The sequence below is a fragment of the Acomys minous genome, assembly GCF_964271855.1.
Source record: "Acomys minous genome assembly, chromosome: 16".
NCBI classification, from domain to species: domain Eukaryota; kingdom Metazoa; phylum Chordata; class Mammalia; order Rodentia; family Muridae; genus Acomys; species Acomys minous.
In genome coordinates, this window is record NC_140498.1 from 97772790 (window position 1) to 97788661 (window position 15872).

Here is a 15872-nt window from a genome sequence, read left to right on the forward strand (position 1 = left end):
GGGCTGGTTTCCAGAGCAAGTGTCTGTATGAGCAGGACAAACCAAGCATGGTCAGCCTGTCTAGTGGGGTTGGCTCTAATCTTTGTACTACATTCATGGATTGTGCTCAACACCATTGTCTTGAGGAACCTGTTGGAATTTTCTTCCTGGACATGGGGCGAAGGTTAATTTGAAGGTTAATTTAAGCCACTTAATGTTCTGTTTAAAAGAGCTCATGTTACACTGCTTTACAAACATGGATGATGTTGCTTTTAGGGCGTTAACGTTTTTTTTTCTAAGGTACTTTATCGAATCATTGTATGAACACTTTCCTGTTTTATTCACTTGCACAGACGTGGAAGATATGTAGACAGAATTTTTCAAGCATGCAGAAAATTTGGGAGAAGTGCATTGTAAGCACGACACACCTATCTATAGACACTGTTTCCGTTTCACTTAGTTCATCCACACCGGTGTCTGTTAGACCAGTACTGTGGGTCATGGGCGAGTGAGTTGAAGGAGGCTTTGCTAGTCTTGATCAGACAGTGTGGGGTGCTGGTTTCTTTCTAAGTGTAGTTGTGTGTGCACTTGTCAAAGTGTTTCTGTGTCATCGCTTGACACTTTGTCAAGCACAGATGTGGTTGTTCTCTGGAATTGCCTAAAGTGGAATATAATAAACTGTTAAATTCAAAACCTTGCAGCTCTCCCTGTTAGTTTCCAGAAACTCTGGCAGGTTCATCAGCTTTGCTCTCGGACTCAGCGTGTTTTCACAGTCTTGAGCGGCTGCCATGAGCTGAGGGACACACTGTTCTTCACTCATTTTATAGTCTCAGTTGAAAAAAGTGCTTAGCTTTAAGTAGTTCTTTTAACTTGTAAATAAAAATTTAAATTAGCTTCATTCATTTTATTTTATTGAGTGTTGTGCCTGTGTTTGTGTACATGCAGCACATATGTACTTATGGCTGCTGTGGCCAGTCTTTTGGGGAGCAGGTCCTCTGGACCGCAGCTGTGGGTGTCAGTCAGTTCACTACCATGTGGCAGCTGGGAATCAAACCTGACTTCTTTGCAAAAGCAACAAGTGTTCTTAACCACTGAGCCATCATCTCTCTATAGCTTCTGTTTATTTATTTTCAAACAGGGTCTCATAGTTTAGCCATGGCTAGACAGAAACTTGCCGTGTAGACCAGGCTGACCTTGAACTCAGAAGTGAGCTCCTTCCTTTGCCTCATGAGTACTAAGATTAAAGGTGTGTGACACTTGCCTGGTATATCCTTTTTTTTTTTAAATGTGAAATGTCTTTGTCAGGTCTATGTCAGCCTGGGCTACATGGTAAGACCTGGTCTGGGAAAAAAATTTTTTTTTTTTTTCCTAAGACAGGGTTTCTCTGTGTAGTCTTGTCTGTCCTGGGCTCACTTTGTAGACCAGGCTGGCCTCGAACTCACAGCGATCCGCCTGCCTCTGCCTCCCAAGTACTGGGATTAAAGGCGTGCGCCACCACGCCCGGCCCTGGTCTGAAAATGTAATTAATATTAAGAACTGGATACATGTCTCAGCAGCTGAGGGCCCTGGCTGCTCTTTCAGAGGACACAGACTTGATTCCTAGCATCACCTACATGGCAGCATCTGTATTCCAGTTCTGAGGATCCAGTGCTCTCTTCTGGCCTCTGTGGGCACCAGACCTGCATTTGGTGCAGACATAAATATATGCAAAACACACATATAAAATAAATAAATCTTAAAAATGTTAATGCTAATAAATCTAACTGAAAAAATATTTAGACTTTCTTATTAATTATAGGCATTTAGTTTTGGGAAAAAAGAAATGTACTTTTAGAATTTGCAAGTTGTAAATTTCTTCTTTTATTTAACTTTTACTTATATTCATTGGTGCGAGGGTGTCAGATCCTCTGCAACTAAAGTTACAGACTGTTGTGAGCTGCCATGTGGGTACTGGGAATTGAACTGAGGACTTCTGGAAGAGAAGCCAGTGCTTTTAGCCACTGAGCCATCTCTCCAAACATGAAAGTTGTAAATTTCTAATCTAAAAACCCAGAATCCAAAGTGCTTTAAAATCCAGAACTGTGAGAAAAAATGTTGTTCTGAAGTTTCATATTTTAGATAGTGGGTTTTCAGATATGTGCTAGTTGACTATATGTAAATGGTCTCTAGTCCAGAAAATAAAAAATGTTAATACTTCTAGTCATGTTGGATAAGCAATGCTGGCCTACACCTACTGTTTAAGGAAGAGAGATGTATGTGACAAGCTACCCATCCAGTTTTTTTGCTGTGCCTTTCTGAGTGATTTTCTTTTTCTTGGCAGCTAAATTACACTTACAAAATGACCCTGTTTGTGCCTCTCATTCCTTCCAGCTGAATTGCCCTTAATTGATTTGATGAAGCTGTATGAAGGGGCCTTTCTGCCAACTTTCCAGTGGCCACAGCCTGAACCTGATCATGAAGAGTCAAGCGGGGAAGAAGGTATGTTTTCAGTGTTGTAAAGAATGCAGGTTTAGGGGCTGGAGAGATGTTAAGAGCACTGCCTGCTCTTCCATAGGACCCGGGTTCAATTCCAAGCACCCCCGCATGGCAGCTCACAACGGTCTTTGACTCCAAAATCTGACACCCTCACACCAGCACACATAAATTAAATAAAATATTTAAGGGGAAAAAAAAAAGCAGGTTTAAGGTGAAAGCCAAAGCAAAGACTTAGAAGAGGTAAAAAGTTGGAAATACTGGCCCAAGAACAGGTTGTTCAGTCCGTGTGACTTGTGGCAGGGGCCTTGAGTTTTGGATAGGATAAAGCTTATGTGTAACTGTAAACAAAGAATAAAAGAATATGGGGGGGTGGGGGGAGTGTATTTTATATGTAGTTTCCCTATTGAATGAACTTTAGGTTTTGTGTTGGGTGTGTGTTTGTTTTATTTTGTTTTGGGGTTTGGGGTTTTAAGGTTTGTTTGCTTGCTTTTGGCTGGTTCCCCCAAGATAAGATTTCTCTGTGCAACCTTGGCTGTCCTGGAACTCTCTTTGTAGAAGAGGCTGGCCTGAAATTCCTGCCTGCCTCTGTGCCCCTCCCAGCCCCCCATTCCCGTTTCTAGGATTAAAAGCATGCCCACCATCGCCTGGCAAATTCTGTGATTTTTACTTCTTGTATTTATCAGAGCAGTGGTGAGTTGGAAAGGATGTAGGAATGTGTTTTCCTAGCATCTCCTTGTTTGTCCAGCAGGTGCTGTGCTTGTTTATTAACTTGCAGGTTTTTAATACACAGACGTGTGGCTCGTCCTTCCTCACTCTGACTCTTATGCTTATTAGACAGGTGGAAGCATGTGAGGGGGAAGACAGGGTACGTGGGGCCGTGAAGGGGTGGGGCCATTGCCAGAGCGCCTCCTAGGGAGGTCAGGCCCTTTCATAGTCCTCTTCCACAGCAAGGGTCACAGACAAAGCTGTCCATTAACCTGAGGTAACTGTAACTCGGTCCATGTCCCTGTCCTTGAGTCACAGAGCATCTCCTGGACACCAGGCTAGGGCAGTCATGCTGTGAGTCCCAGGTAGAGTTGATTTTGTTGTTTCCTAGAGTCAGTCATATGTCGATAGCATTATGGTAAAAATGGACTGCAACGAAAAAAATATCAGTCTTCTCCCACTCTTCTTCTATGTTTAGATTCATAAAACTCAGCAGTCCTAGCTGTCCCTGTCTCCTTCACTGTTGTTGCAGATGTGGAAGACTGTCCTGGCGACAGGGACAGCCGGAGGGACGTGGTTCTCATCGACTCTCTCTTCATCATGGACCAGTTTAAAGCTGCAGAGAGAATGGGCCTGGGGAAAGCCAACACCAAGGACATCACAGAAGTTACTGCTGTGGCTGAAGCCATCCTCCCTAAGGGCAGTGCCCGGGTCACAACCTCGGTGAGGAAAGCTCTTCCTGCCTCCCAACAGGCTTCACAGAAATTGCTAGAAAAGGCAGTTCTTGCTGTCTTTAGGCTCTGTAAATCACGTGGGCTCTGAGAAAGTGTGCCAGTTAGTCATGATTCAGCTGGTGTGTCTGTCACTATAGGTGAAGTTCAGCGCTCCATCTTTGCTATATGGTGCTCTTCGAGACTATCAGAAGATAGGCCTTGACTGGTTGGCCAAGCTGTACCGGAAGAATCTCAATGGCATTTTAGCTGATGAAGCTGGGCTTGGGAAAACTGTGCAGATCATTGCTTTTTTTGCTCACCTTGCCTGTAATGAAGGTAAGAATCTCTCAGTCTCCACTAGCAGCATGTGCTGGATCTGAAGGAGAAGACTTTGTCAACCTCTTCTGCTCCTTGGCCTTTACCTGAGCCAGGAAATGACTTTCTTTTTTAAATTTTTATTTATTTTCACTCTTCTACATTACATCGTGACTGCATTTCCCTTCCCTCCATTTATATCTCTCAGTTCCTAACCCAACCTTCCTTTCCCCCAGATCCACTTACCTTTCTCAGAAAGAAAGAAAGAAAGAAAGAAAAAAAGAAAAAGAGCAAGCGTTCTAGGGATATCCATAGCCAGGCATGGTGGCGCATGCCTTTAATCCCAGCACTCAGGAGGCAGAGGCTGGTGGATCTCTGTGAGTTAGAGGCCAGCCTGGTTTCTCTCTCAGTTCGTTTGTCATTTCTGTATATGAGGGCTACTGATTTTTGAGGGGTGGGTGTTGGGGTAAGAGTTAATTTTGTATCTAGCCACATCCTTAAAGGTGTTTATTAGCTGTAGGAGTTCGCTGGTAGAATTTTTGGGGTGACTTATGTATACTATGATGTCATCTGCAAATAAAACACTTTGACTTCTTCCTTTCCAATTTGTTATCCCCTCAGTCTCCTTCAGTTGTCTTATTGCTCCAGCTACAATTTCAGTTACTATATTGGAAAGAGTGGACATCATTGTCTTGTTCCTGATTTTAGTGGAATTACTTTTGAGTTTCTCTCCATTTACCTTGATGTTGGCTATTGGCTTGCTGTGTGTAGCCTTTATTATGTTTTGGTATGTCCCTTTTATCCCTAACCTCTCCATGAAGGGAGTGCTTCTTTCTGTTTTTTTGGCCTAGTGTCTCTGTGTCTTCTGTCTACTGCCCCTTCCCTTTCCCGTTCCCCTTCCCCTCCCCCTCCCCTTGCCTTCCTTCCTCTCTTCTTCCCCCTCTTTTTAAAAAAAAGGTTTATTTGTTGTGTATATATGAGTACATTGTCTTCATGCTCACCAGAAGAGGGCATTAGATTGTATTACAGACAGTTGTTGAAAACCATGGGGTTGCTGGGAATTGAAGTCAAGACCTCTGGAAGAACAGCCAGTGCTCCTAACTGCTCAGCCATCTCTCCAGCCCTGCTTCCTTTCTTTCAGTAGGGTCTCCTGCATGGACCTGGCTGTCCTGGAATTCACTGTGTAGACAAGCCTTGAACTCAAAGAGATCCACTTGCTTCTGCCTCCCAAGTGCCGGGATTAAAGACATGTACCGTCATGCCCTGCTGGTACCGTCATTCCTTAAATACAGTTTTAAAAAGTAGATTCACGCCGGGCGTCGTGGCCCACACCTTTAATCCCAGCACTCTGGGAGGCAGAGGCAGGTGGATTACTGTGAGTTCGAGGCCAGCCTGGTCTACAAAGTGAGTCTAGGACAGCCAAGGCTACACCCTGTCTTGAAAAAAACAAAAACAAAAAATAGATTCACGTATATAGTTAATTGAAGATGAAAAAAATATTCTGCCTTTTTTATTATTTAAGAGAAAAGGGTGTTAAATATTTTATGATATTAAAAGTCTGTCCTATCTTCCGGAGACATGTTCTCAGACCCCAGCAGGTGCTAAAATCCTGGACTATGCTATATTTCATCTTAAGTTCAGAACTCTTACTGAAAATAAGCAGATAATAACCTCTCTTTGACATGCCCAAAATGCCAGCTCCAGTGTCACTTGAAGAAGCCCTGCTGTACCACGCCCGTGGGTCTGATAGCCAGTGTTTCTGTCAGCTGGTAGCAGACAGGTGGCATGGACAGACAGTGTGGGTAGAATGGACAAAGGGATTGCACCGATTTTCAGTATACAAATTCAAATTTATGAATTGTTATTTCTAGAATTTTCCAATTAAAGTTTAAGGAAATGGTTGACTACATGTTACTAAAATTTTGGGTTTTCCTATGAACTTCATAGTTAAAAAGATTGTCTATTAAAAAAAAGAAGAAAGGTTGTCTATACTTTTTAGTTTTTCAAGACAGGCTTTCTCTGTGTAGCCTTGGCTGTCCTGCACTCGCTCTGTAGACCATGCTGGCCTTGAACTCACAGTGATCCACCTGCCTCTGCCTCCCAGGTGAGCCACCATGCCTGGCTGTCTATACTTCTAAAGTAGAAGTCTTCAAGTTATTAATTGTGAGGGAATGAGTAGTTGAATTCAAATCGTCTTTTGGGAATGACAGGTACACAGACCTACAGGGAGGAATGTCAGGCAGGACAAGGAAGCCCATCACCCTGTTGGTAAGGGAACCAGGTTTACTAGAGCTGTGGATGGGCAGCTGGAGTGCAGGGGACAGGCACAGCTGGAGAGGTGGTAGGTGTCCCTGTGGAGGGAGGGCTGAGGTCCTTGTGCAGTGTGACTGCTTCAGCTAGAGGGGAGCATCGCCGCGCGCCTGGGTCAGGAGGCTTGTCCACTTTTGTGATGGCTGCTGAGGCCACAATGAATAGGCTCTATGAGGAGCTGGGTGTGCAGAGTGTCACGTGGCTTGGCGCGGGCCGCCTATGTAAGAGGAGGAGGAGCCAGCTAAACTTGCCACTGCTTATTCTGCCTGGCCCCGGGGAGTAACAGTAGATGTTCTTTCCTATTGTCATCGTCCAAATTAATGTCTGTTGGCCTCAACCTTGTCCTAGATAACCACTGGTCCTCCACAAACAGTATTAATTAATTAATTTATTCACTTATTTTTTGTTTTTTGGGTGGCTTTTGGTTTTTGGAGAACGGGTTTCTCTGTGTAGCCTTGGCTGGCCTGGACTTGCTTTGTAGACCAGGCTGGCCTCAGACTCACAGCGATCTGCCTGCCTCTGCCTCCCCAGGCATGTGTCACCACACCCGGCCTTTGTTTTGATTTTGAAGAAGAAAACAGAGTTGGAGATGGTCCAGTGGGTGGGTATGCTTTGCCTTGAAGTCTAAAGACCTGAATTCAGTAGAGAACTGAGTCCTGCCCTTGTCCTCTCACCTCCTCCTTCCTGCTGTGCCATGTCCACTGGGGCCGCGGCTAGACCCTCCTGCAGCTGAAGATACCGGCAGCCGTGAGCCACCTGAAGCATGTGCTGGGACTCAGACTTGGTCCTCTGGAAAAGCTGTCTCTTCAGCCCAGTGTTGAGAGAGATCCTGGCTTGATCCCTAGCATCTCTGCCAATAAGGGGGGAAAAGGTTTATTGATTTCTGCTAAGTGTTTTTCTCTGAAACATCTGTTGTAATGGTAGTTCATTTTTCTTTTGAGCAGTTCCTTTTCAGAACCAGTAGCAATGCTTCAGCCATGGCCACAGCTTTGTCTTAAAATAGCCATTTCTGTCTTTGACCCTTATGTGCACTCATTTCATTTAAGTTTTGCTTTCTGAGTTATGCTTACTGACATTAAAATGCAGTGTTCAGGCAGAGTTTGGTCACTGAGTAAACTGAATATGTTCCTGCTAGAAGTGGGTACCTAAGGACGTGCCTGTCTGTCTGGGCTTATGGGCCGCTTGCTACTTACTGGGGAGGATAAATCAGGGCCTGAGGTCCAAGTCAGCAGCCTTCTTGTTTTGGGGAGTTGGCTTGCCAAAGAAAATGGTTGTTGTTGTAGTTAGTCAGTTAGTTAGTTAGTCAGTTTGTTTTCTGAGATAAGGTCTCACTGTATAGCTTTGGCTGACCTAGAACTCATAACACTCTCCCTACCAGTGCCTCCTGCATGCTGGGATTAAAGGCGTGCACGTCCACTCCAGGCTTAGACAAGAGTTTTTCCCGGGCTCATGACGGAAGTTCACATGGTTGTCAGTGGGTCCTGGTTTTATTTGCGTTTATTCTTTCGGCGGCGGCGGCGGTGTTTGTGGAGAGCCTACCTGACCCCTGTCATAGTGCAGCAGAGGCACACTTGGCTCCTGCTGGGCGCAGTGCACTGACGCTGGAGGATGGTAACAACGCTTCCCTTGGTTTCTGCTTTCTCTGGGGGCCGTGTACTTAATAAGCTTCTGATCCAACTCAGCTTTAGGTACCTGGATCTCACACATTTGTTTTTTCTTTTACAGGTAATTGGGGCCCTCATCTTGTTGTCATGAGGAGCTGTAACATACTCAAGTGGGAACTTGAGTTGAAACGCTGGTGTCCTGGCCTCAAAACTCTTGCTTATGTTGGGAGCCACAGAGAACTCAAAGCAAAGAGACAGGTAGTGCCACCCCACCGCCACCACCATGGCCCTCTCTCTCTCTCTCTTTAGCAGAGCTGGGGGATGCACCCAGGTTCACAGATCCTAGGCGAGAGTTGTACCAATGAACTCTGCCCGTAGCTAAGCTTCTTTTAAACATGATACACAGGGGCCAAAGAGATGGTACAGCAGTTTAAAAAGCTCTTGCCACACAAGCTGGACAACCTAGTCTTGATCCCTAGAAGCCATATGAAGGTATACAGGAGAGGTCCAATTCCACAGCGTTGTCCTCTGACCCCTACACACACACCTACACAGACATACCTCACACATGCCCGACAATAATAATTAAGCATGTTAATTAATAATTAATTATAATTAATTAAGCATGTTAATTAATAATTAAGCTAAACATGTTCACTTTTGCTAACATAGACCCTCCCTATGGTGGCTTTAGGCATTCGATCCTCTTGTGTCAGCTGCTTGACTGTGCTGAATACGATCACCTGCTGCTTAATGTGATCGCTGTGCAGCAGTGACCAGGCTGGTACTTGGTTCTAGAATTTGAGCGTCTTGAAGCAGAGAGGACACAAGGTGGATGCCCAGATTCCATTTTACTTCAGGGTTACAGATGTAATAGAGTGCTTTCTTGTTTTTGTTTTGTTGTTTTGTTTTGTTTTTTCAAGACAGGGTTTCTCTGTGGAGCCTTAGTTGTCTTGGACTCACTTTGTAGACCAGAGATGCGCCTGCCTCTGCCTCACTGAGTGCTGGGATCACGGGTGTGCACTATGGCGCCCGGCTAAAGCGTGCTTTCTTAACATGTGAGGGCCATGAGTTCAGTTCCCTGTACTGAAAGGAGAATAGTTCATAGCTGAGTTCTTGTTTGCAGAAAGAACGCGTAGCTTCCTACCTCAAGACTCTGCTGATTTTCACAAGCTTAATGGAGTGTGTGATGAATGATTTCTGTATGATTTGTCTGGGTTATTCACAGAAATAATTGTGACAGATACAAGTTTCCTTGGACCCTACTACTTAATAGTGCCAGGTCCCAGGTGAAAGTGTATAGATCTGTTTCTATCATTTGATTGCTGCCTGACACTATTTATGTCAAGTAAAATTTACTAAGGGTGGGTCTTGAGGTACATTTTCTCTTTTACCCATCTGTTTTAGTGTTTTTCTCCTGCTATAAAAATATAAACAACTGCCCCTTGCCCCAAACCACCACAGAAAAGATAATTATAAAGAGCAGACATGTGTTGCTTGGAGTTTTAGAGATGAAAAGCCTAAGGCCACATTCCTGCTAGGTGTGGCACCTGGGGAGGGCCTGGGCAGTGTAGGAAGACAATCGATCTCTTGCCATGTGCTTACACAGTGGAGGGTAGAGACGCAGAAGGGCTTTCACTTCGCCCTTTGCCACCCTTTCATAAAACAAAAGGTGCATTCTCTTGGGACAGGGAAGGACTAACTCAGTGATGCCACACCGGGGATCCAGGTCACCATGACACTTAGGGGAATGTATTGGAGCACAGCCCATCCTCCAGCTGGCTTTAAGAATCCCGCTGCAGTTAGCTACACTAACTTTATTGGGTTCTTTTTCCTACCTCCCTACACTGCCTCTATATAGCCCTTCCAACCCCCAACACTAGGTAGGAGAAAAAGAACGCTGATGTCATTAAACTGCTTCCTGCAGGTGAGGGGCATCAAGCCCCACTGGGCAGTGTCTCCAGCCAGGAGACTGCCAGCAAAAGCAGCAGCGGGGCCACCACAGGCCCGCTCAGGGTCCTGGCATTTTATATTCTCTCAAGCATCCCCAGAATTCCAAATGTAGACTATCTTCAGCTGGCAAAAATCACAATTTATAGTCAGCTGCTGAGGACAAACAGAAGCAGCCCATATCCCACACCTGTGATTAAAACAAAAACTGTTTACAGAGCGAGTCCAGGACAGCCAGGGCTGCACAGAGAAACCCTGTCTCAAAAAACCACACCAAACCAAACAACAACAACAACAAGAAAACCAAACCAAATCCACATAACATTACTGGGTTTTTTAAGAAATGCAGATTTTCACAACACACCTGCATGTTTTTCCTTCCTTGATTAGATTATACACTGTAAAAGCCAGGGTCTTCTCTGGTGATCTGTTTTCAGATAATACCTAGTACCTCTAAAGCAGCCTGATTTGCCAACCAAGTCAGTTAGGCTCTAGGGGAACACAGAGCCTTGGGAGTTTTTCTTGGGGTTGTTGTGAAGAACGGGCTGCATTGCTGGTGATGTGTACAGCGCCTGTAAGAAGAAGCAGAGCCTGCATGGCTGCCCAGCTGTGCTCCATGACGGTTGCAGGGGAGACGGGCTTCTCTGTGTATTGCAGGAGTGGACGGAGCCCAACAGCTTCCACATCTGCATCACGTCCTATAAGCAGTTCTTCAGAGGCTACACTGCCTTCTCAAGGCTGCACTGGAAATGCCTTGTCATTGACGAAATGCAGCGGGTGAAGGGCATGACTGAGCGCCACTGGGAAGCTATCTTCAAGCTGCAGAGGTCTGACCATACTCAAGTGTTCTGTCCTCTCCAAATCTCCACGTGTTCTTACCTAAGGATTCTTCTTAAAGACATTTCCCTCTTTGCCACAGCATGCTGGATGTGAGAGACACAGAGTCCCTTTGTTCAGTCCTTTTCTTAGAGCCAGGGTCTCACTGTGTACTCTTGGCTGCCTCGGACCCCTGTCTCCTTCCCTGAGTGCTGTGCGTGCCACTGCGCCTGTCTGACCCCTGAAGACAGAGAGAGTTCCTGTCTTCACCTTCCTCGACACCCTGCCATAGAGAACAGTTGTGCAGCCTCCTTGTGTGTTTCAGGGTTCCCACCTTTCCCCGTTTGTTTGTAGCCAGCAGCGCCTGCTCCTGATTGACGTGCCTCTGCATAACACTTTCCTGGAGCTCTGGACCATGGTGCACTTTCTCATTCCTGGGATCTCCCGGCCGTACCTGAGCTTCCCTCTGAGAGGCCCCAATGAGGAGAACCAGGATTACTATCACAAGATGGTCATAAGATTACACAGGGTATGTTCACCTCTGTGGCGACAGCTGACTCAGTTAAAGCATGTCTGCCTTCTGCTAAGTACACCAGGGCATATAGGAGAGAAAAAATTTATTTTCTCCAGGTCACACAACCGTTTATTTTGAGGAGAACCAAGAGAGATGTGGAGAAACAGCTGACCAGGAAGTATGAACATGTTCTGAAGTGCCGCCTTTCCAGTCGGCAGAAGGCCTTGTACGAGGACGTCATCCTACAGCCTCGGTAGGTGCTGGTTTGCCCGCCCTGCCCTCAGCAGTGACAAGCAGGTACACACTGTGGCCTCAGTAAGCGTGCCTGTCAGCGAGGCAAGCAGGAGCTCTGCAGTCTCCAGAAGATCCCCTCTTCCCTCCTGTTTACTCTGCCGTTAGAGATGCTTCCCCTGCACACCTGCGTGGTGTAGCCTGGTGTCCATTCCACTGCCTGCGGGCGCTGCGTGTGTAGCTCGGGTAGTTGGTGTGAACCCCACTGGTTGACCAGCTTACTCTCTGAAGGTAGCCACTGCTCCCCAGGGTCATTCTGGAAGGAAAGCAGTGAGGCACAGCACTCATGTCATGTTACAGCACCCTAAACAGGCCACCCTCCAACTCTTGCCTAGTAGCCCCCTGTCTCAGCACAGTGGGCTCAGTGTGGACCCTCTGACGCCTCCCCGTGACTCTTGATTCTTATGTTCTCTGTGATGTCTTGAGTCTAAAATAAATGGAAGAAACATGGAAATAAAGTTCAAATGAAATTTCGTTTTAAACTTGGCAGTTCTCAGTACTTGGACCCCACTCTTTTGACTTTAAGGCAGCTGAGAAGAATCACATGTGTGTTCATTATGACCCAGTCCACGTCCATCAGGTTCTAGTGTCACTTGGTTTACAGGTCCCCGCTCTGGCTGAGAATATAATGTGGTGCTGTGGGGTACTGTGCAGAGCAGGCATGCCCAACGCTGTCTTGTAAACTCCAGCCTTAGCCATGGGCAGAGATGGAGTGCACTGTACCAAAGTCGAGAGATAGTGGGGCACACGGCCACTCAGACGGAGATGGTGTGCACTGTACCAAAGTCGAGAGATAGTGGGGCACACGGCCACTCAGACGGAGATGGTGTGCACTGTACCAAAGTCGAGAGATAGTGGGGCACACGGCCACTCAGACGGAGATGGTGTGCACTGTACCAAAGTCGAGAGATAGTGGGGCACACGGCCACTCAGACGGAGATGGTGTGCACTGTACCAAAGTCGAGAGATAGTGGGGCACACGGCCACTCAGACGGAGATGGAGTGCACTGTACCAAAGTCGAGAGATAGTGGGGCACACGGCCACTCAGGACAGCAGGTAGAACCTGGCTGCTCCTGCTGCTTGTTGTTTGCAGAGCACAGGGTGCATGTCAGTCTCTAAGAAAATGTAATTTATGTCTAAACTTTTCTAAGGAGCTTGTGGCTCCCTTGATGCCTTCAAGAAATGATTTGGCATTGCTGTAGCGTCTTTAAAGGGCTTACTGGAAAATTCGGGACTGAGTGTAAGAATGGACAGCCGTTTATTTTCACGCTGTTTCCGAGGCAGTCCTTGCCAAGCTGCGTTGGTAATGAGACACTCAGCCTCCCATTGACTCTGGAGCGGGATCAGTGAGTGCACCTCACAGCCTCCCTACACTGAGAGCCGCATGAGCAGAGAATACTTAGCTTAGTTGCCACAGCACTTGCTTCTGTCAGATATTCAGCAAACTGTTGACATCTTCTTTTGTTGACCTCAGTGATGTGTAGGTACAGCTAGTGAGTAGTCATTTTGTGGGAAGGGGTTGGAGCTTCTGTGGAGGCCGGGTGCCGCCACCAGCAGACGGGGGAATACAGCTCAGCTGCCCTTAAATTCCTTAGATTGTCCTGCAGGCAGGGGCTCTGCCTAGACGTTGTTAGAGCATTTAGCTTGTTGATTTGTGACGATACCGCATGCCACAGGGCAGTGAGATATTTGTGTTTCAGAGTGATGTCATCTGTTGTAGAGGTGTGGGCGGCAATGGCGTTGGATCCAATCTTGTTTTGATGATCTTTGGCTGCTTCTGTGACAGTTGCTCTGAGTAGAATGGCAGTGAGACTTTTTCATGTTTTCTTCCTTTTCTCTGAGCCACAATTCAAGGGCTGGTGTGCTGTTATTAATTTACCAGTAGGGTCTAATATTTGTTGTAGTTACTATTACCTGTATGTCCTAGTAATGTTTATTATCAGGCCTATAATTACTATCACATCAGTATAACCCGCCAGCAATCAATCAAGACACAGACACCAGTTATATTTTAAACTAGCCTTAGTTAACCTGGGCAGGGCAGCTATCAATCCTGTAAACCACTACTTCCCATAGTCCTATGCCACCTGCTTCTAATAACTTCTATCAAGCTGCCTCCCATCAATAATCCCATACACTTGCTAATGTTCTTCATCTGGACCAAATCCTCCATCCACGCCAGCCGTGTGCTTCTCCTTCACCTCACCCATGGCGGCCTTCTTTCTCTTCCCTTCTCCTTCAGTCTCTCTCTTCCCAAGAGTCTCTGTCTCCCCAAGCCTAGGAACCTTACCCCTTAGCCTGTCTCGCTTGCCCTGCCCAGATGTGATGCCTTTTTATTAATTAGCATCAAATTACATCAGACCAACCCCCAACACTGGTATGTTAAGCCTTTGTGCCCCTTGGCCCGAGTTTTGCACTTAGGAACCAGGTTTCTGGACACCATTGACAGCTAGACAAAAACCTGAGCTAGGCCCTCATTTTTACATTGCACTGTCCAGATGCATAGGAACACTAATTCTGGCTCTCACGGGGAAAGGGAGAGTTTTCCACCTGTATGTGTGTGACACATACTCTCTCTCTCTCTCTCTCTCTCTCTCTCTCTCTCTCTCTCTCTCTCTCTCTCTCACTCTGCTCTTTCTCTGGAAATGTCTGTCAGTCTTACTTAGCCCACTGAGAGCAAACATGGTAACTGCTTTAAAACATATCTTGTTTATGTTCTGTTCTTCTTCTGGTCTCCTAAGCTACATGGGTAATCAGTCTGTCTTGCTTATGATTCTGTTCTTGTGCTCAGCCCTGGTAAGAGACCTGATGCTGCAGCTCCCTGGCCCTGTGCCTTGTGGGCCTCGCTCTGAGGCAGCAGCAGGGTCTGCTTGGCATCTCACCTACCACTGTGTGCTTCCCTCGCATCGTCGGGGCACGTGCTTTCTGGGGTGCTTTCTGGGCTGCTCTCACTACACGTTCTGACCATACCTTGGATGCGTTTGTTTTTCTCTCAGGGCACTTATCCTGGTGTTATTGAGATGTGGCCCTTTATAAAGGAACACGTTTCTCTTGAGAATGTGTAACGCCTGAGGTTTGGCCTGTCCGCACCCCTTGACTCTGGAGTGACTCAGTAGAGACCTGTGCGGGAATGGAGACTTGAATGTGCAGCGTGACTGACTTTATTAACCCAGTCGTGGGAAGCCGTGCTGCTGCCTGCATTCTCTGAGGGCAGGAAAGTCACTGATGATGAGCATACATTGCTCGTGACACTGAGCTCTCTGTCTCTTCCCCATGAGCAGGACACAGGAGGCGCTGAAGAGTGGGCACTTTGTCAGTGTCTTGAGTGTCCTGACGCGCCTGCAGTGGATCTGCAACCATCCTGGACTGGTAGAGCCACGGGTACCAGGCTCTTCCTATGCAGCTGGCTCTCTGCAGTATCGGTCAGCCTCTCTAGTTCTCAAGGTTCTGGAGAGAGAGTTCTGGAAGGTAAGTAGAGGATTCATCTTTTTAAGGGCTGGGTGGTATTCTGTTATGAAAGTCCACATTTTGTTTATCCAGTCCTCAGCTGATGGGCAGGGAGGTGGTTCCCACCTCGGGGTGTTAGTGCAGCTGATGAGAACACTCACATGGTTCTTGGGAGTGCACTCCAAGTTGACTTGTTGGCTCGCATAGCCACTCTTTAAGGAGCTGTCAACTGTGTCATTGTAGCTGAACCACCTAATTTGCCCTGGAATTATGAGGGCGTCCATGACCCTCTGTCTTTCATCCCCTTCAGTGTGTTGCTGATTTCCTCTTATCTCAAGTTCTGAGAAATACACATGAGTGGTGCTTTGGAAACCAGGGGTGCTTGCTTTGCCAGGGTCATGGTCATGACTCTAGCCAGTTCCACCCTGCTTAGCTCTGAGTAGTCACAGTACGGGGGTCCCTCCCACACAGTGGTCAGCACGTGGAGCCACACCTGAGGAAGGCTGCTGTTTGTCTCTGCGCTGTTCAGATGATGGCTGTTTGGCTGCACTGCTCCTCTGCTGCTCCAGGTTGACTCAGTATCTGTTCACACGATGCTGCGGAGGGCCCAAATAGCTGTTGTCTCCCACTGTGAAAGGAGAGCTGGCTTCTGAGGGCCTGAGCACAAGAGGGCCTGCCATACCACACAAAACAGAGCTTCCTCAGTGGCTTCCTACCTTGTAGCAGGTTTTGACTCTTGGTCAGGTGTTTTC

The 15872-nt window shown here is 46.8% G+C and overlaps 1 protein-coding gene across 15 annotated transcripts in view; it reads left to right on the top strand.

Annotated features, from left to right (window-relative positions):
- The window catches only part of EP400 (E1A binding protein p400), a 95902-nt gene that overhangs the window by 41242 nt on the left and 38788 nt on the right, over window positions 1-15872 (top strand). For all 15 annotated transcript variants that reach the window (XM_084764305.1, XM_084764306.1, XM_084764296.1 and 12 more), the window contains 8 exons: window positions 2350-2457; window positions 3692-3882; window positions 4031-4208; window positions 8223-8359; window positions 10709-10878; window positions 11222-11396; window positions 11498-11634; window positions 14955-15141. In XM_084764305.1, coding sequence (XP_084620431.1) covers window positions 2350-2457; window positions 3692-3882; window positions 4031-4208; window positions 8223-8359; window positions 10709-10878; window positions 11222-11396; window positions 11498-11634; window positions 14955-15141 — 1283 coding nt within the window. The remainder of the gene's footprint in view (window positions 1-2349; window positions 2458-3691; window positions 3883-4030; window positions 4209-8222; window positions 8360-10708; window positions 10879-11221; window positions 11397-11497; window positions 11635-14954; window positions 15142-15872) is intronic.